General features: G+C 42.7%; 1 protein-coding gene across 13 annotated transcripts in view; it reads left to right on the top strand.

The window, feature by feature from the left end:
- NBEA (neurobeachin) overlaps positions 1–13,978 on the top strand; it is a 629,692-nt gene extending 615,714 nt beyond the window's left edge. For 6 of the 13 annotated variants that reach the window (XM_039873014.1, XM_039873019.1, XM_039873011.1 and 3 more), the window contains 4 exons: positions 7,138–7,239; positions 9,282–9,478; positions 10,214–10,365; positions 12,146–13,978. In XM_039873014.1, the coding sequence (XP_039728948.1) occupies positions 7,138–7,239; positions 9,282–9,478; positions 10,214–10,365; positions 12,146–12,236 (542 nt within the window). In that variant the 3' untranslated portion in view covers positions 12,237–13,978. The remainder of the gene's footprint in view (positions 1–7,137; positions 7,240–9,281; positions 9,479–10,213; positions 10,366–12,145) is intronic. The other 7 variants (XM_039873015.1, XM_039873012.1, XM_039873016.1 and 4 more) reach the window with 2 other exon arrangements.
- The last annotated feature ends 5,914 nt before the right edge of the window (positions 13,979–19,892 follow it).

Below are 19,892 nucleotides of genomic sequence, written 5' to 3'. Positions count from 1 at the left end.
TTAAAAAGTCAAATTAAACAGCAGGTTTATATAATATCTTCCGGCTATAGTGACAAAAATTAGACATTATTAGAATTTTTTAAAAACAACTAAATGCTGCTTTAAATCTAATTAATTATCATCTTTCAAGTGAAGCTCGGAAATGAGAAAAATGATATTTCCTAAAAGAGGATTAATTTCTTAGAAACTACCATCCAATAGCAGAGATAAGATACTTTATATGATGTACTGCTATTAGTAAAGAATTTTAAAGAAAAAATGTTAAATTATAGTAATTAGCTATGTTAGCTACTTTATTTTACATTATTTTCTAATGATCTTTTAAACCAAAAGGTGGTTAACAATTGATTACAGCTTTGGTCTATCAGTTAGCAAGAAAAGTTAAATGTAGTAATATTTAAAGTGTTTAAAATTCCTTATAACAGGAGCTGTATAAATAGAAATGTTTATATTCTTAAGAAAAAATTGTGAGTATTACATTTGTTAAAATATAACATTTTAAGGAAGTTTTAAATAAAGACAAGATTACCCTTAAGAAATTACAGCAGAATATTATCAATACATATTTTTCAGTATTAATTCCATATGTAAAAATGTATTTTTTGGTCAAAAACTGGTCATCATCATGAACCTAAACCACTTTCATAAAACTCACCTTGTTGAGACTTTGTCAGACCTTTAATGTCAACATATGCGGTACGGCTTTATTTTATTCATTATCTTTAATATAAGGGAAGGAATGCTCTTCTAGAATAAACAAGGTGAGCACGTAAAGTGTTAGTCAAACAACAAGCACGTCTTGAATGCCTACTGTGTGCTGCTCCTCTCCTAAGAGCAGGAAGTACTGTAGAGCCAAAGTCTGGGCTTCTGGAGTTTACAAGGATCTATATTATACTGATCACAAAACTGCTTTTCCTGCCTGGATGTGCTGAGTATGCTGAGTGTCCATTACATGAATCATGAATTGCTATCAGATAATGTTTGGTGTCGTCAGTACTTTAAGCATCAACAAAATGCTTACCTTCATCTCTTAGCCTTGGGTACAAATTGATGATTATGTAAAAACTGGTTTCAGCTTTTTGCCATATGGATAATCTCAATATTAAAAAAATAATAATAATTAGTCATATTTAGTATTTGATTGACTCGACTGATTTATGACTTGATCTGTTGAAACCGCCAAGTAGCACATGTATCTGTGACCAGAGAGAGAGAGAGACCGTGTATATCAGTTAACCCGCTTTTTGTAAAGCAGTCACAGTGCACACCGGGCTGACTGTCACATCAGGGACCAGTCGTGGGTGTCGACATAGACTCTTTGCCATTAGGAAACTCGTAGTATGAAAGAAAAATATTTTTCTTGTTCCAGTTTAATCTACCCTAGCTACCAATTCACAGGTCAGAGAATCAGGCTAGATGGGTTTTCTATCTTATAATGCATTCCTGCTCAAGACCAAAAAGCTAGTTATGTCTAAATTCATATCGAAGTGTGTGACACAATGCCCTTAGGTTTTGAGGGTTGTATATATTAACCTAGACTTCAAGGAGGCTGTCCTAGCATGAAGCTTGATATCTCAGTAGCTGTTAGGATTCAGGGACTGGGTTTGGTATGGACACTGAGTTTCTTTGTATGTCGAAGGCCAAATCATATGTATACAGCACAACTCAAAAAGCGATAGGATTAATTTACTCATTTTACATGGACATCACTCAAGATAAATTCAAGGGGCTTTAATATATTTAGTCTTCTTTTCCACTGTCATTATTTTTTAACGGATAGTTCTGTTAGTGCCACAGGAAAAAAATAAATAATGTTTGTGGATTTTTTTTAGGTATAGAAGGAGTTACTGGTGTCATTGTGTCAAATATATTATTATGATTCATTTAGACATCTCAGGAAAAAAGGTCATTTTCTAGTTGTTTTATAGTTTCAATGAGTTTATGACCAAGACAATGAAAATTTGTAAACGGATTATTACAAAGAGTTTCTTTCATACCATAAAAGAAAAAAGTAAAAGCTTCCACTTGTAGGTTACAGTTGAATTATAGTTGTTTTATTAATATATTTTGTAATGCTAATATTCCTTTTTACTCTTTCAAACTTGTGAGTTTGAACATAGAAAATGTTCTTGGAGATTTAAATAGGTCCCTGGCTAGATAACAGAATTGCAGACATGTGAGGGACAGATGCTTTCATCTGAAACAGACTTTTACACAAATTCTGAAACTAATTTGGAAGTGATAAAAATTAATTTGCGCACTCTAATTGGAAGCAGCCTACTGCGTGAAAGAAAGGAGAGCGGAGCAGGCAATTTGCGCTAAAAGCTGATTGAATTTTTTGTCAGGTAGGTATCTTGGACTTGGCCGCTTATCCTCCTGAGCCCCTCTTTGCAATATATTACAACACTTCTCTGCCTGGTGTTCTTGAAAAGGATCAATGCTATTCCTGTTGAATCCCTGGAGCCCAAAATTTCATTGATCTTGGGCCTTGACATTTCTCATTACGTGCTGTAGCTTCCAACAAGATAGGCGCAGGAGGGGCAAGTCAACATTGTTGTCTCTTCGGCAGACATTTAAAATACATGGGGACCTCGGCTCCAAATTCGTTCTGCTTTTAAAGTGTCTGGCTTTAATGTCTGTACCATATATGAGGTGCTCTATAGAGAGCTAGTGGATACATGCACAGAAAATTTTTGAAATCATAGCAATAGGACACCTTGAAAGGGAATTCTATTTCATGTTTTAAAAACAGTCTCTTAGCTATGTATAAGCATTATGCAAACTATGAAACCAGAAGTCCACTGAAAAGGAGACTCCAGCTGTGCACACACCCCTTCCTGGGCTCCCATTGTGTACGCTTCAGCTCTGGACACTGACCCTCCTGCCAGCCACAACCTGTCACGAAACATCGGCCAAATCACATCCCTCTCTTTGTTTGCATCCAGCCTTCTTTTCGAATGACTGTCCTGGTGCCCAGTTCTACAACCTCTACCAACCAATGGCATTATAAGAGATGAAAACATGGACAAAGAATAGCCCAGAGATATTTTGAATGTGTGTATGTGTAGATAGATAGATAGATTAAGATAGATTAGATAGATAGATAGATAGATAGATAGATAGATAGATAGATAGATATAGATAGATAGATAGAGAGATAGATAAATAGATAGACAGACAGATAGATAATGAATTTGTCTCGCTTCTCGGAATGAGGAACCTTATTTAAGGTTGAGTAAATGTTGAACCATCTCTTCATTAAGTATCAGAGGAAGCACAGTTACTTGTGTAAAAATTCTTTCCTCATAAGACCTTCTGAGGGCCAAGTAATAATGTGTGTGGTGTGACATCTCTGGCACAGGGCTGGCTCTAGCAGGCCGCTCAGCCCTCCCATCCACTCGGCCTCACGTCAGGAGACTTTATAAATTCGCGACTCAAAAGGGGGCTGCTTGCCACTGGGCTCTGCCTTTCCTTTCCTTTAGGGAACTAAGGCTGCAAGGGTCAGGAGCCATGTAAAAAACAAGTGACCAACCTGTTCTCGCGATCAGAGAGCTTCAGATCTCAGACTGTCAGTGTCATCTCGAGAGAAGAATCTTCTGTTTTCCTTTGAGCACTCTACGAGTATGTGGTGAATGAAACCACATCACGGGATGTTTTCCAGTCCATGGAATCTTTTTGTGTGGGTCACCTTGCGACCTGTGGAGAATGTCAGCCTAGGTGTTTTGGGTTCCTGGACCAGGCCCCTGCCACAGCCCTGCAGGTGTCTGAGGACACAGCATCTTGAATGAGGGACTCCTCGCCAACACGGTTCTGCCGAGCTAGCCCAGCGAATGTCTCACGTAATTTTTAAAATAAGTCTCGAAATCAGAGTAGTGATGTGACCGCCACACCCTTTGATTAAATCTCTTCTTCTGGGATTTCTGTCCAAAATCCACCGTATGAAAATGCCTTTCACGCGGATTCTGCAGTGACTTCACAAAGTTTGCAGGTGAGGTCTCAATGTCCTGTGTCATCAGGAGGTTTGCCTTCTGTCCGGCAGAACTGCACGGAGGGTCATAGGCCTTAGAAACTGCTGTTTTTGCTTAGCTCTCACTCAGAAGGACCAAGGCTTGCCCTGGGTATTGATAGTCCCATAAATGGGGTTAAAATAATAAGAACCATGAGTAATCTTTACTTCGATCATTTCTCTGAAAGCCATAGACTACTTCCCTAAAAAAAATTCTCCTTGTCACTTCTGTGCGAATGGCAGCAACTAATGCCCTGGTACTTTTTTCATCACCCATTTTGAAAACATTGAAATGATGTTTGATAAAAATGAGATGCAATCTGTTTATGATAAGCCTTTTATATTTGGAGTTTCCCAATGCTTGCCCATAAGAGCTCTCAGAATTGGCCATGTGTCTGTCTCCTGTATCATTCCCAGTGATTCCATCACACAGAGGGCCCTTCTCTCGAGGAGTCAGATGCCTGGGGAACGAGGGCCATGCGTGGGGCTCCTTGGAGGGGCGGTCTCACCTGCACCCCCGCCTGCACTTTAACCCTCAGCTACATCCATCAATTGTGATGTGACAGAGACAGAATATTCCTAAGATTTTAAATGATTGTTGGGGTGTGTGACATCTGTCCCTAGCAATGAAATGAAACCTTGGAAATATACTTTCTTCACGCTGCAGGCTTCCCAACTCCAAACGGTCTGAATAACATTTGATTTACTTTTCTCCCATTTAAACAGGGAAACGAGGCTTTCAGGGGCCCTAAATATCCCTTAATCGTTCAAGCTCCACAGTTTATTCAAATGATCTGGGAAAATCGTAATGAAAAATAAGGCTTTTTAAACTTTCTAAATCAGATGCAAGCCTTTGAAAAACCTATTTCCTACTAGAAAATATATTACATACAAAAGAAATATTTTTAAAATTTTAATACATTTCTTTCAATCCCCTGCAATAGAACTAGATTGCTTTTTATTCTATCTATCGCATATAAATAAGGACAAGGTTTGAGAAGCTATTTTACTGTATATAAATTTTTTTAAACATAGAATGTCAAGATTTTTCTATTGACCAGTCTCTCCAGGACAAAATTAATCACTTAGAAAAAGTAAGGGTAATATAATGCATAAAATCTTATCAATACTTAATCCTTATTTTACCAGAGAACTCAGGGCATTATTGAAGCATAATTTTATAAATTATATTAATAGGTTTCAGACAAATCCAGGACTGCTACGAATACAAATGATTCTCTGCCAATATGGAAACACATTACAGCATTATACATATATTTAGAAAAGACGACCAACTAACATGGCTGCTGACCCCCCACCCACACACCACACACACACACACACACACACACACACACACACACACACACATCATCTAAGTAAGCGTTGCCTCAAAAACGAGGCCGAAGCTGATGGATCTGAGAAAACTCACATAAAAGTGTGAGCAATTTCTGGGGAGACAGAAGATGGGTGGGTCTGAAGGAGGAGGTACTGGCAGAGCAGAAGGGAGGAGCGTTGGGCACTCTGCTGGGAGGCAGGCACAGTTCTGAGAGACAGGACAGCAGGCAGGGGTCAGCCCTACCTGAGAGACGAGTTCACAGAGGAAACCCGGCCAGCATGCAAGGAGCTCAAGCACAGTAAAAGAAGGATCGCAAACTCAACAGCCAGGTGAAACAGAGTGAACAGAAGAGAAAAATACAGGACTCTGTTTTAGAAGGCATATTGTTCTCTAAGATATTAAGAAAGGGGCGCTAAAGTTATCGGTAGTGTTATGTATTTCTTTAGCTTGGGGGTGAGTGAGTACAAGAGAATTCATTTTATTCTCAATATACATGTTATAAATATTTACTATGTAATTGGATATTTACATATTTAATTACTGTTTGCGTTGATGTCTGTTGACCAATCTAGTGGCCAGGTCCAGACTGTGTCGTTCACGCTTCGCGTCCTTCCTTCCGATCGCTCCGCCATCAGTGGAGTCTCACTTCAGTGAGTCTTTCGGGTCCTCGTGTACCGCCCAGCGCGCCGACACCAGCCTCCTTGACCCATCGAACCCCACGCCCGCTCCCACCCGGGTTTGGCACCCTCCCCCTTCACCTCCCGGAATTCCTCTCTGACTTGCTGTTGTCTCCATTTCCTCCACACTTTTGCACCCCAAGACTGCAGAGACCCCTCGCTTCCATCCCCCACTGGCTCCTCCGGTTCTCCCACTAAGATGTCGACTTGCCTATCCTTCTGACACAGTCTCTTCATGCAGCTTATTCACCAGATAATCTGATTTTCTCTTAATTTATATGCAGCTTTTTTGGGATCCCTGCCACACTCTGTGCCGCGTCGTTGCCCTTCTTCACGCTTGTCATTATGGCGCGACGATGGTAAGCCTGCTCAAGGCGAGTCATTTCAGGTGTCCTCAGCAGCTCCAGGCTGTGCCTCATACCACCGTAGACTCTCAGCTCTCACCTCGCTCGGGAGAACGCCTGTCACGTAGAAAGCAGTCATTCCGCGCTCGCGAAAGCACTTGCCAGTGAGAATGCTTACGGAGTATAGTCGGCCGGACTTTTCAGCTAGGTTTGACTTTATTAAGTCAAGTGGAAAATTTAAATGGCCATACCTTCTTTTCTTCATCGCTTAACCCCCTCCTCAAAGGCAAAGCTTCTGAGCCCATTTTGTTGGAGATTTGGGGGGCACGAGCATGGCTTTTAAAATTAGAAAATTAGATAGCTCTGGGTTCAATTTGTGCAAGTTATCGCCTTGCAAAGCCTTGGGTTTCTAGGCTGTAAAATGGGAATAATAACAGTTCCTGTTTCATATGACTATTGCCATGTGAATGCCTTGGCAGGCTTGGTGTGTGCTTTATAACAATAACCAGGAAAAAGGGAATAGCTGTCACCACCGTCCTCATGTAAGCACATCACATTCGTCAGTTCATCCAGGCATCTGAACTACCTGTGTAGTAGGTGTTTTACAGATGCGGAACCACAGAGAAGTTAAGTAGCTGGCTCATGGTCACACAGCTAGTAAATACCCTTAACAAACATTGATGATTATTGTTTTAAATGTTCGATTGAATGGTGTAGCCCTTCATTTCTGCCACTGGCCCGTAGTGACTCACTGCCATTGTTTTCTCTTAGGTGACTATCCTGCACCCAGGGCTGTCCTCACGGGCCACGACCATGAAGTTGTCTGTGTTTCTGTCTGCGCAGAACTTGGACTTGTTATCAGTGGTGCTAAAGGTCAGAAGGCATTTCTTTCATTCTAGGCCTTTTAAAACTGTACCATTTCCTTAAGTTAACCATGAGTTATGATTTCTTTCCTTTAGGAAGCTTTCAATGGGTAAATGTAGCCCCTAGGTTCTCTGCAGCTGTTTAGTTTTATTATCAGTAATTACCAGTAATCAGGACTGATTGATAGATAGATAGATAGATAGATAGATAGATAGATAGATAGTTGTACACACACATATATATGTACATTATGTATACATGTGTATATATTATGTATATATGTACATATAAATTTTTTTGTAATATTTTGTGGTCACCAGCATTCTAGCCAGAACTGGTAAATGAAACTGCAGCACTTCCCACATGATGCAGCCATTAAAACTAACACATAAAAGACAGAGGGGGGGAAAAGGCGGGAGGAAGATCCCTGTGATGCATCAGGGGCCGTGGGAGATCGCCCGCTCATCAGATACACCTCCCTCAGGATTCACCTCCCCCAAGTCCTTTCTTCATAAGACTAGAGACTGTGTAGAGTCCGGTGGGAAAGGAAACATGGTTCCTTGTGTGTTATTTTGTTTCGTTTCATTTTGTTTTACTTTTTGTGGCAGAAGTGTTGTTTCAGGAAGTCAGGAAACTTGGGTTCTAATTCTGGCTGTGAGATCAGTTCTCCATGGGAAGACTCTACGGCAGGAAGGAGCCTGATCTTAGGGGAAACTGAAAGAAAACTAGATGAACCGAGTGTAGTGAGGCTGCCACGGAGTTAAGGAGAGGGAAGGCTGAAGAGGTGAGAGGGGCCAGTGGCACAAGGATTTGTGATTTCTATTTTAAGTACAGTAGGAAACCATTGACGTTTGCTAAGCAAGGTGATGAGATGATCGGCTATGGTTTTTAGGAGCTTATTCCGGTTGCTTTATGGAGAATGAATACAATAGCCGAAGGGAGGAATAGTGTTTTCTTCATTTTCGTGTCTAAGAGCAAATAACCCAGAGATAGACATATAGTGTATTTTCAATAAATGTCTTTTTAACTTTAAAAAAAAAAAAAAGTAACAATATATGTAATGTTATTCTAACCTATAAAGGAAAGGAAAAAAAAAAAGGAAAATAAAAGACATCATAGGTATAGGGAAAAAAACATTAATTTTCTATAAGTAGTAGATGATTTAGAGGTGGTCACTATTTTTTTCTCTCATTTTTCGTATTTTCTATAATGCACATCTGTTACTTTAGTAATCAGGAAAAATTAGGTAGAGCTTTATAATGTCACTTATTTTGTAAAACATGTTTCTACTTCAATCAATTGAAAATAAGAATGTAATTTGTCTACAGTTTTGGTGGGGTTTTTTGAGGGATGTGGGAGAGGTCATACCAAACTATATTAACCAATTATTTTTATGAACTTGATTAGTAAATTTATCAACACAGTTTCTACCAGAGGAAAAAGGCAATTGGGACAAATAAATCATACCCCATACTACTTTTTATACTCCTGCTTCACTATTCATTTATTTAAAAGACAAAAATTGTTTCTATAATCTGAATTACTTTATTAATTTTTAAAAATTTTGCCTTTTACATCTTATGTATAAACTATAGAAAAGGTAGAACTTATTATTTAATAGTAATATATTTATGTCATCCAATGTTAAAATTTTGAAAACACTAAAGAAAATTAGCAATTGTTTTCATGATTCTAAACTTCAAAAGAAATTTCTAAAAACACATTAGGAAAAAACTCATGGAACATCTAGTCTTTTATTCTCACATAGTCTATGAAGTATATCCTTCTTTATGAAGATTATCTCATGATATCACCTAGGTAAAAGTTTTGGATGGTGTGCATATTATTTAACAGTTCTCTGTATTCGTTCTATTTAAATATAATATCGGTGCTTGGCTCTTGCCAGCATACTTCTTTTCTTTTTTCTTTTTTTCTAAATTTCTTTCAACAAATCCGAGTGTATACCCAGGTACGGTTTGCAGATCTGTGAGCGCTAGTATGTGACTTGTCATCCCCAATGACTCTGGCCGTCGATACCCTCCTTTCCGCAGAGGGCCCTTGCCTTGTGCACACGATCACTGGGGATTTGCTGAGAGCTCTGGAGGGACCAGAACACTGCTTGTTCCCGCGTTTGATTTCCGTCTCCAGCGAAGGCCACTGTATCATATACTATGAACGAGGGCGGTTCAGCAATTTCAGCATTAATGGGAAGCTTTTGGCTCAAATGGAGATCAACGATTCAACACGGGTAAATCTGCGTGTTCAGTGCTAAATAGAGATTGAAGCCAACAGATTAAAGGTTCACGGTTTTATATTACATGATGCGTAATGGAATGTTGCTGGTGTCCAGTGTAGATGGCTTCTTTGAACGAACCCAAAATTTACTGAATCTCAACTAATTAACTCAGTGAACTAGACTTTGCAGATGATGGCTGTTTGACTAGAGGTTAGACCCTGAAGGAGATTTTTCTTAAACTCCTTTTACAAATAACTGTTTCAGCACTGTACCCTCTGACATTAAAAGTGAGTTTATTGTAAAAGAATCTTATCTTCAGAACCCTAGACCAAAATTATATCTACTGAATTGCCCTTCAGTCCCAAACGAAGTGTAATTGCTGGTTTATCATTATTAAAAATGCCATCGAAATGTGCTTCTGCCATTTGTTCTAAAAGTCTTGACATTGTTAGTATTCAGGACTTAAAACATCATGTCAGTTCACTCTTGGTCCTTTCTGGATTAGATCAATAATATGCTCTTTGGGGCCAAGGTTATTTTGTGACCTAAATTGGTTTTAATAAGATCCTTTGTTCATGTAAGAACTTTCATGAATTCCGCATAGGAAATTCGGACTTTAAAAAACTTGGACAAATGGCTAAAAGTAAATAACAATTACAAGGGAACGGTATTGAATGTTTTCAATAGTGACCACTGACCGTTTGGGAAACACTGAGAGAAATGCTTGCTTTTCTGCCTTTCTTGAAGGCCATCCTCCTGAGCAGCGATGGCCAGAACCTGGTGACTGGAGGGGACAATGGCGTGGTGGAAGTCTGGCAGGCCTGCGACTTTAAGCAGCTGTACATTTACCCCGGATGTGACGCCGGCATTAGAGCGATGGACTTATCCCATGACCAGAGGTGAGCCACAGCAAGGGAAAATGCCATCGCTTGAGAACTGTCGTGGAAAGTTCCTTTCTAGCAGGGGCGAAATGTGTTGTGAATAAGATACCAGCATCTCGATGGAAGAAAGACTAGTACAGAAAAGGGTAAATTGAGGAGAGGAGGAAGTACTGTAAGAAAGGATTCTGGTAAGAAAACAGAGGAAGATGATGAGGGAAAAAAAAAAGGGAGAAATGGGTCTGAGAACGAGCAGGCTTCTCTGTTCGCAGGTCCTCAGCTGGTCTCAGACAGGCCTGCCTGGCTCACATACTTTTCAGCAGAGGCGAGAGGTGAGCTCCCGCTGGGGTGTACCTCCAGCTAACCAGGTCCCAGCAGTCCACAGCAGCCTCTGTTTTAAGAGATACAGGGCACTCACTCTTTACTTGAAACAATCCTCGCCCCAGTTTTCTTACTCACATATTTTTTAGTCGTGTTATTTATTTTCTGCATTTCCCTAAGACACCATCATCTTCTCTCGGGAAGAATTAATATGAGTGCTAAGTAATTCATATGATTTTCCATTGTTCCTCAGTTTGCAACAGGGTTAGCCATTTCCTAAAATTCATCTTTGGGTTTATTACAAAGTGAAAAAAAAATATTCGGAATGTTAAGTCTAAAATTTGTGAATTTTAAAAATAAAGTAAAACTCTATCATTTTAATATGGTATGCAATTTCTCATTTTTTGCTATATTTTTAACAGAAAAATTTAAAAAGCTTAATAGCCAACTTTTTTCAATCGTATGTATCCTCTTTATAAGAATAGTGGTTTTAAAATATTATAAATATTAAGGTTTATATAATAAATTTAGCAAAGCATCTTTATGATACAGTAAAATAGTACCGAAGTCATCAGGAAAAATGGTGTCATTTAATTTAGTCTGGGGAAGGGATATGTCATCTACGGCTCAGCCTATTTTTAAAGAAAGTTTAAGCAGATTATTTTTCGATTGTTCCAAAATGCTGTAGTCTGTATTCACGATAAATGAGAGCGGTTTGCTGGATAATTATTTGCATATATGGGGTGTTTCTAAAGTATTTGGAATAATTTGTATTCTTATGTAGTTGAACTATTCTCCCTGATATTCTTTTTCATTTATGTATTCACGTTGCAAACATTTGCTACCACCATCGCGGCTTAGGCTCTGTGATATGTGATATGGTGACACATAACGAGATTACTGACCCTGGAGAACTCAGATCATCATGATAACTGTGCATGAGGGAAGCAGGGACAGAATGACACAACTGACCTATCCGGGGAGCGGAGAGGGCAGGAAAGGCTCTGACTAGGCATGGAGAGGAGGGAAGATCAGAGAGTGAATTCAAAGTCGCAGTAGTGCCAGGATCTCCGAAGAGGAATAAGGAAAGATACTAATCAAGTGTCTGTTTCCTTATAAAACGCAAAAATAATCTCATTTTTAATTTCAGTTATTTTTATAATTCCCTGATATGTTGGAACATGCACATGCACATACGTTATAAACTGACAGATACACATATATTGAGGGTGCACACACCACGGTGCTTATCTGATACGGTGTCCAATCCAAAGTTAAGCAACACGCGGTCTGGCCACTCAGGTGTGTGTGGAATAGATTCAGCATCTCTCAGGAGGACCAAGAATACATTTTAATCCTATCTCAATGAACACAAAACTAAGACCTGGTGAACTCTGAGATCATGAGACTGTCTAGTGTAGAATTAGCAACCACATCAGTGATTTGTGTCACTCTTAACTCTCTCTCTCTGCTTTTCCAGGACTCTGATCACTGGCATGGCTTCTGGTAGCATCGTAGCTTTTAATATAGATTTTAATCGGTGGCATTATGAGCATCAGAACAGATACTGAAGACAAATGAAGAACCAAAAGCCAAGTTAAAGCTGAGAGCACAAGCGCTGCATGGAAAGGCAATATCTCTGGTGGAAAAAACTCGTCTCCATGGACCTCCGTTTGTACATTCCATCACACCCAGCAATAGCTGTCCATCGTAGTCAGCAGCCATTTTACTTTGTGTGTTTTTTCACGACCGAACACCAGCTGCTCCAAGCAAGCTTCTATCATGTAAATTATATGAATTAGGAGATGTTTTGGTAATTATTTCATATATTGTTGTTAATTGAGAAAAGGTAGTAGGACGCTTCACAAGAGACTTTTGACAATTCTGAGGAACCTTGTGTCCAGTTGTTACAAAGTTTAAGCTTTGAACCTAACCTGCATCCCATTTCCAGCCTCTTTTCAAGCTGAGAAAAAAAAACAAAAAACACGTTTGATACTTTGTACATCAGATGCATCTTATTTAAAGGGATACTTTTGTAAAAGTAAAACCTTGTATAAAGAACAAAACGTTTCTTAATTTTATTGTGGAGTTACAACTTGCATGTTCTTTATTCCTGATGTCTTGGTGGAACAGGTGCATTCACACTATGAAACAGATCTGTCCAAGGACACAGCTTGTATACAAGGGTTGAATTGGTAATTTTTGACATTTTCACCAAAATATGGTTTGCACTTTTTAATCTAAATTCATCCCTTCTAAGTGAAATTTGCTCACAAAGCATTTGGATACGAAGCCATTATTTGCCATTTTTGGTACTTATACAAAGAAAATTCAGCCCTACCCTTTATAATTTGAAGACACAGCAGAAAGGGGGCTTAGGGATGAGGTCCTGGTTTTTATCGTATAAATAGGAGTCACGATCATTAGTTCCATAGTAACGACTTCCCAGCTCCTGGACGTTTCTTCCAGAGTCATCTGCTGGCTTAATGTGTGCACGTTAGGGAAAGAGAATCTGATGCTTTTTTTCATTGTTGTTTCTTTGTTTTTCTCTTTGGTTCTTGAATAGCTTAGTTTCTTTAATAACAGGTTGGACTTTATTATAACGATAACTGAAGTTATTCTTTTAGGTTCTTGTGAAATTCTCACCTAAAGCCACATTCTTCGCCTAAGGCACTTCATCTTTTACGATATAAAATGATGGCTAGCAAATGATTTTCCATACATTGTACTGATCAAGCTATACACCCAGGGGTATATACACTTTATTCATGTTTCTTCTTTGTATATTTGGTGACTATTGTCATAGATGTACATATTGTGTCGGTAGGGCTATGAGGCATGTTACAGGAATGTGATTTTCTCAGAATTTACACTCACTTGCAGTCATTTATTTAAAAAAGATAAAACAAGATAATGGGTTCTTTGTATTGGCACTTTGCACCAGATACATATCATTATTTATTGATGTGATTACTTATTTGTTATTCACCTTGTACTAGTAAGTTTTAGCACTGAATTCCTTCTTCATTGTTGTTTGTATTTATGAGATTCTGAAATTCTGGGGAATCAGCGTAATGATTAAGTTATTCATCACCAGGCTGTAAGCAATATCTTGAGTTTATAGCTTAGAATTGGGAGGACACTGAACATCTGGAAGACAAGTTCATTTCATCTTGAGATCATGGTGAAATATTTTGGATATATAAATTCCTTAAGCTATTGTAACCATGTTTTATTGCAAAGATGTAAAATATGCCAGATGTGTGTGAGTTGGAAATCAAAAAAAAGAAAAATAAAATATGCAAAGAATTCACTGATTGTTTTACACCTCATTGGACACTTCACTTACATGCATTCATTATGTCGTCATACAAGTTTAAGAAATGAACTTCACCTCGTATAAAGGCCTGCAGCGTCTAAAACATGAAATCGCGTCCTAATGAGGTTCTGTCATTTGCTGAAACACAAGCCACCCTGCTTGGCCATCTGGCAGGGGTTTGGGGCAACGGTGACCAGAGAGAATCTGCCTTTGTCATTTCTTCTGCCTAATCCACTTTTGGGGTTATTATTATTATTATTATTATTATTATTATTATTATTATTATTTTAAAGGAACTAAATTCAGGTGATGGTGAAGGATATAATTGCTCATTACATGAATGTTATCAAATAGTGGTGTTTTTATTTGAACCACGCTTTCTAGAATTTCTCACCGACCGAGCATGAGACAGGAGGGGCCTGACAGAGCTGGAGAAGCGGGGTGGCTGCCACCGAAGCAGGGCAGGCGGCTGGAGCAGTGCTGAGGGTGCTTCAGTAATTCGGATCAGCGGGGCATTGGGGGCAGCAACCCAAGCAGAGAGTGCCAGAACTGCAAGTAAGCCGCCATCTGTGCTCCCGGGACATAAAGGACAGAACCAACACTAGCCCCAGAAAGATTTGCTGCTATTGCTCTCCATCCAGTCTCCTGTCAGTCATTATAATGACACCCAGGCTGGCTGACTTACTTCCCCGACCCAGCCCTTCTCACAGCCCGTCACTCAGGCTGTTTACTACCAAAATTCCCTTAAACTGACTCCTCATTTTCAGAACCATCTGGACTGTCACCAAAACCCCAGTGTCTGAGTGTCACCTCAGACCCCACGCCCCCATCATGCACCTCTATCGCCACCCCTCCCCCATACGCCACCCTGCTGCCAGCGCCTCTGGCCAACCTGGTCATCCCACTGCTGAGCACCTTGCAGCGGCTTCACCAGATGATTAAACTCTGCCTGCCGGATGAAAAATCGCCTGGGAGCTTATTTTTACGAGCAGAATCTAGGACCCCATTTCCCCATGTGGTTCGGAGGTGGGTCATCCTCGGGGACATTTTCAACAGCACCAACATGAGGGGTGAAGTCCAAAGCCAGTATTGCACCGAAGCAGCCCGTGGGGCGCCTGGCCCCAGGAGAGCTCAGCAGTTGGTCACTGCTGTTTACATCTCGTGGCGAGTTTCATTTTCACCTGAAACTTGGTACCCCTTTCCCTAGTTATCTGCTATGCATCTTCTGGGGGAAAACTTTTCCTCCCTCTCCTGTCTTATAATTTACTGACTCCCCTGGTCCTTGGGACCTCCTAGACTCAGGCCTGTCTAACCATGTCACCTGCATTCTGGTGACTTCAGTAGTCGGTCAGGGGTATCCATCAGAGCCCTTCCCTGAAATTTTTATAATTCCGAAGTTAGGGAGAGAAGTGTTCTTTTCTCTGGTGTCACTAATCTGCCACTAAGAAGCCAGGGACTGCTAGCAATCCAATGGTTAGAATGCCTGCTTCCTCCCACCAACAAGACGTGGGGAAAAAAATGCTTTCACAACTTTATTCCTCACAACTAAATATAGATGTTGAGTGAAAAAAAAAAAAATCCAGACACACAAACATACACACACCACTTTACACATAAGGTGATTTTCCTGCCACTGCAGAAACAGTGTCATAATGTCTGGGGAATTTTTGTCTGTTAATCTGAAGAAGAGTGGTTCCTTTCCATCAGGGGGGAGGCAGAGGGAGGGGACAATTGGGAGGGCCATGTGGCGGTGAGGAATGTCTTTGGCACCTGCCCGGAGGCTGGCTGCTGTGAATGAGGGAGATGGGTTCTGCTGGCTCAGGGGAGTTGGCTGTGCCCACCACACCTGCACACTGCCTGAATTAGTGGGTTCACACAAAAGCTACTCTGCACGCAGCACATCCAGATCCAAGAGGCTGTACAAGTGAGCAACCAATTTGTGTGACACTTTTCCTGTGTGTTGTGTATCCCCATATAGCAGCCACCATAAAGTGTTCCTTTTTAAAAAACATTACCATTCATGCTGCATGGCAGCCCTGGCTCTCCCTCATGACCCCCCTCTGAGGCAGTGCGTGCCAGCAGCCCTGCCTATGGCCAGTCCCACTACTATTGTGCTCCTCGAGGCCAGTGACCACCACCACCGCGGCACGCACCGCCCCTTTACGCATGCGCATGCTCTCCCGGTAGTTTTCCGGTACCTTGCCGTCGTCCTGCCACCGGCCGACGCCGGATCTGTTCGGTCAGGCGCTTGTTTCTGCTGCTCCCTAGGGACGGCGGTATCCCAGTGCTGCCTTCCACCTCTTCTCTTCCCGAAGAGAGCCCTCGGCCCCACGGTGAACATTGCCCCGCACGGCTGTATTGTTGCTGCGGGAGGTGTTTGAAGGCTCTCACATTGCCACCTCTCCTCTCTTGTTGATCTCTTTCATCATGCCGTCCTCTGCTCGTTGACACGCATCCCCCATCCCCCGGTGCACGCATGGCGACCTGGCGCTCAACTGCCAGGATTTTTCCTTTCGGTGTCCCAGGCACTTCACACAAAACTGTATTGTCACTGTCATTTATGTGTCTGTCTTCCCCACTGGACTGTGAACCTACGTGCTAAGCCCTTGAAGTATGTTAATGAAAGAATAAACCAAAAAATAAGTAAACGCATGGGTCATGTGGGGAAAAATTGTAAACTTGGCACTTGGAGACCTGGCTCTGTGTCCCAGCTCCCCAGCTCCCCAGCTCTGTGGCCTTGAACAGTTTCCTGAACATTTCCTGAACGTTTCTGTGTTACCACTGAACAAGGGCGCCTCAGGCTCCAGGTCAAGTGTTTTCATGAAAATGACCAAAACTCACAGGAGGGGCTCGACAGAATCTAAGCTCTCTGTGGGAAAGGTTGAGCCAGCAGCTTCCCGCTACCACGTGTGGACATAAATTTGGATTTCAGCTCTGTTTAGCACCTAGTAAGAAAGAAAGATTTTGTTTGGTTTAGTTCTGTTCTTTTGTAATGCCTCTTCCAGTCAGCACAGAAACAAAAAACAGGAAGCCACTCAATGCCACTGGAAGAGCCAGATTCTCACAGGGCCTCCTCTGAACAATCATTTTTCTGGATAATAAAATGTTTCATGAAATGCTTTCCTTGTTCGTGTCCACAGCCAAAACCGTGGTAGGAAAAGCTGTGGTTAGAGGCTTGGATGCCTCTGTTTAGACTTTCTTCCTCTCCGGAGGCAAGAATTCCCATGAGAACAGTTCTGAAGGTGGGGGCAGGGCTTCTGCCACTGCCAGCAGGGGCCCTGAGTTAGACAGGTCTGAGCCAGCACTTCTCAGGCAAAAGATCACGTTCCCCATGGCAGAAGATGGCTAGGGACAAGCACGAGCCTAAAGAGAGAATCCCTCAGTGTTACTGAGGGCCCACACAGGCCCTCTGGCCTCTGTCCTGTGCCCTTATAGGAAGCTGATGGCTGGAGAGGTCACGACCCCTGCCCCAGTTGGCTCCATCAGCAGTAAGTGACAGGGTTTCCATCCTACTTCCCTGCCCTCCATTCAACACCTAGAACAACCCGAGATGGGATGAGGCTGGAGAGAGGCTGGAGACCCTTGGTGGGGTGGGAGAGGGGGCGGAGCGTTGGGAATAAGGGAGGCCCTGGGTATGCGCCGCCAGTGTCACCAGCTGCAGGGGACCATGTTCGGTCTTCTCCATGGGGCAGGAGAGGGGACAGACTTCTCGTCTCCACGTAATTACACCAGTGCTTCTGAAGCCTGATCTGAAAGCCTACGATAAAGGTGCCATCGGTCTAAAGCAGAATCAGACAAGTAAAGACCAAAGAGTGAGCTTGTCAGGAAGCTAAAATGGCTCAATTATTTTTATTCTGAGATTATGCCTTTTTTGTGTGCTAAACATGTCTTTCCAAATGAAATTATGGAAACCACAGACAATCATTTTTCATGTCATTTCTGATCAAATAAAATCATGAAATGTTTTTGAAACATTGCTGGTTCCTGAAATCCCAAAATCACCCTCTGATTTAGACCTGGCATCTGCTCTCGGGAGCAGAGGGCCCCCCAAGTCTGGGAGGAGGTGGCCCAGAGGCCCAAGTTGGATGTGAGGCAAGGGTGCCCAGCTTCTGCTCAGGATGGAATGGAATGAAACCAAACCAGAGCATTCTTCCTCTGTGATCGGTGCTCAAACAGCACTGAGATACCAGGATGCAGGGGCGCTGGCTCGACCTCACCCGCAGGGAACAGGGGGCCCGCCAAGGCCCCCTGCTGCTCTCGTGAGGCCCCCCAGTGTCCGCCCTCCCTTGTCCCATCCCAAAGGACCTAGGCCTCCCTTGTCCCATCCCAAAGGACCTAGGACTAGCTTTCCGAGCCTGGAAGTGGGGTGGGAGGGGACAAGCATCTGAAGGAAAGGGAGCCCCCGAGGGCCTTGGAGAAAAAGTCTTCCCTCTGTGGGCCAGCTTCTTACTTACAAGCAAAGAAAACCAGTTCCAGGTAATTAAAACAGAAAAGTGATTTACTGTTTGAGGCTGTACGGTGGGCCAGATGCCCTGAACACCCTTCCCAAATGAAGTGACTAGAATGTTGGGTCAAACAGAAAAACCACAGTTTTAAATGTATTGCTGATCTGACACATGCGCGCACACGTGTGTGCATGTGCCCATACACGCACACACACACACACACACGCACGCACACACACGATTCCCCAGAGGCCGAGCACAAAGTAAGAGTGGGAGGCCCGAGTCGCCTGCAAAGGGCTGTTTTGGTGATTTACCAATGGAGACCAGCAGGAACTGGGAAGAAAAGCCACTAGGCTAAGGGAAACGAAGACGGTGCGGCTGTGACAACCTCGACTTCGGTCTGGGCTCCGGGGAGGGCCGGAAAGCAAAAAGGGAGAAGCAGGGTCCTAACCGCGAGGGGTTACTGTCGATGGCCCTGTCGCATGCCTTGGGCTGCGATGCGACCCAAACGCTCTGTTTCCTACCTCCCACCAGCAGCCGCTTGCAGGCGACTGTTCCCTCTGTTCCCAGAAGACCGAGGCGCGGACAGGTGAAGCCGCGCAGAGGGCTCCTCCAAGGGATTCTGACATTGCGTCGTTGTCGTCTACGCGGCGCTGAGAAATCGAGGCAGCGCCGCTTTCAGAGCACATGCAAACGCAGTGTGTAGCCGGCCTTTTGATAGTAGCAGCGGATCAAAATCCAAGGAAGCGGCGACGCGAACGCAGCCGCAGAGGACAGGCCCGGGAGCGCCGCACGCGCAGGCCGAGGCTCGCCGCCTTCCCAAGGCCTCGTTCCCTCCGTTGTCGCTGGTGGGCAAAGTACTGGGCGTGGGCGGCGCGGAGGACCGCTCCCAACGAGGCCTGCAGGGGCGTCCCCCGCCCCTCACGCACCCCGCGTCGGTGGCGAGCGCGGATCCGATGCTTTGGAAACCACGAATGTAAGAAACGAGGTCTGTGATTTCCAGGGAAGGTTGAGAAAGCTTGGCCGGCATCTTTGCTGGGTGTGAAGGCTGCCCCGTTCTTTCATTTATCCACGTGTTTGGCAAATACTTTTAAGTCTCTACCATTTGCCAAGCTCTGTGTGAGGCCCAGGGTTCAGGGGGTGACAGTTCGGTAGGGAGACTGGGGAGCCACCCAGCATTTCAGTATCCAGTATAACAGCTGTGATGAGTGATGGCAAACAGGCAAATGATAATTCTCTTATTCCGTGGTGTTGCAACAGGGCATATCGAAGGGCTGTGCAACTCTGGTGCTTTATTTTTAAATAAGCTATATCCAAACTATTGCACCAATAGATAATAACTATATTCCAAACTAGTCAGTGGTCTCCGTTCTTGTAAGGCCCAGCCGGAAGTCCTCTGTGCTTTGAGCTGCTGTCATCAGGTGAGATGACCCGGAAGAAGGTCCAGGCTAACATAAATTGTC

This window comes from Pteropus medius, unplaced genomic scaffold (assembly GCF_902729225.1).
Source record: "Pteropus medius unplaced genomic scaffold, Ma_sr-lr_union100, whole genome shotgun sequence".
Classification (NCBI taxonomy): Eukaryota; Metazoa; Chordata; class Mammalia; order Chiroptera; family Pteropodidae; genus Pteropus; species Pteropus medius.
This window is presented reverse-complemented; position numbering and strand designations above follow the sequence as displayed.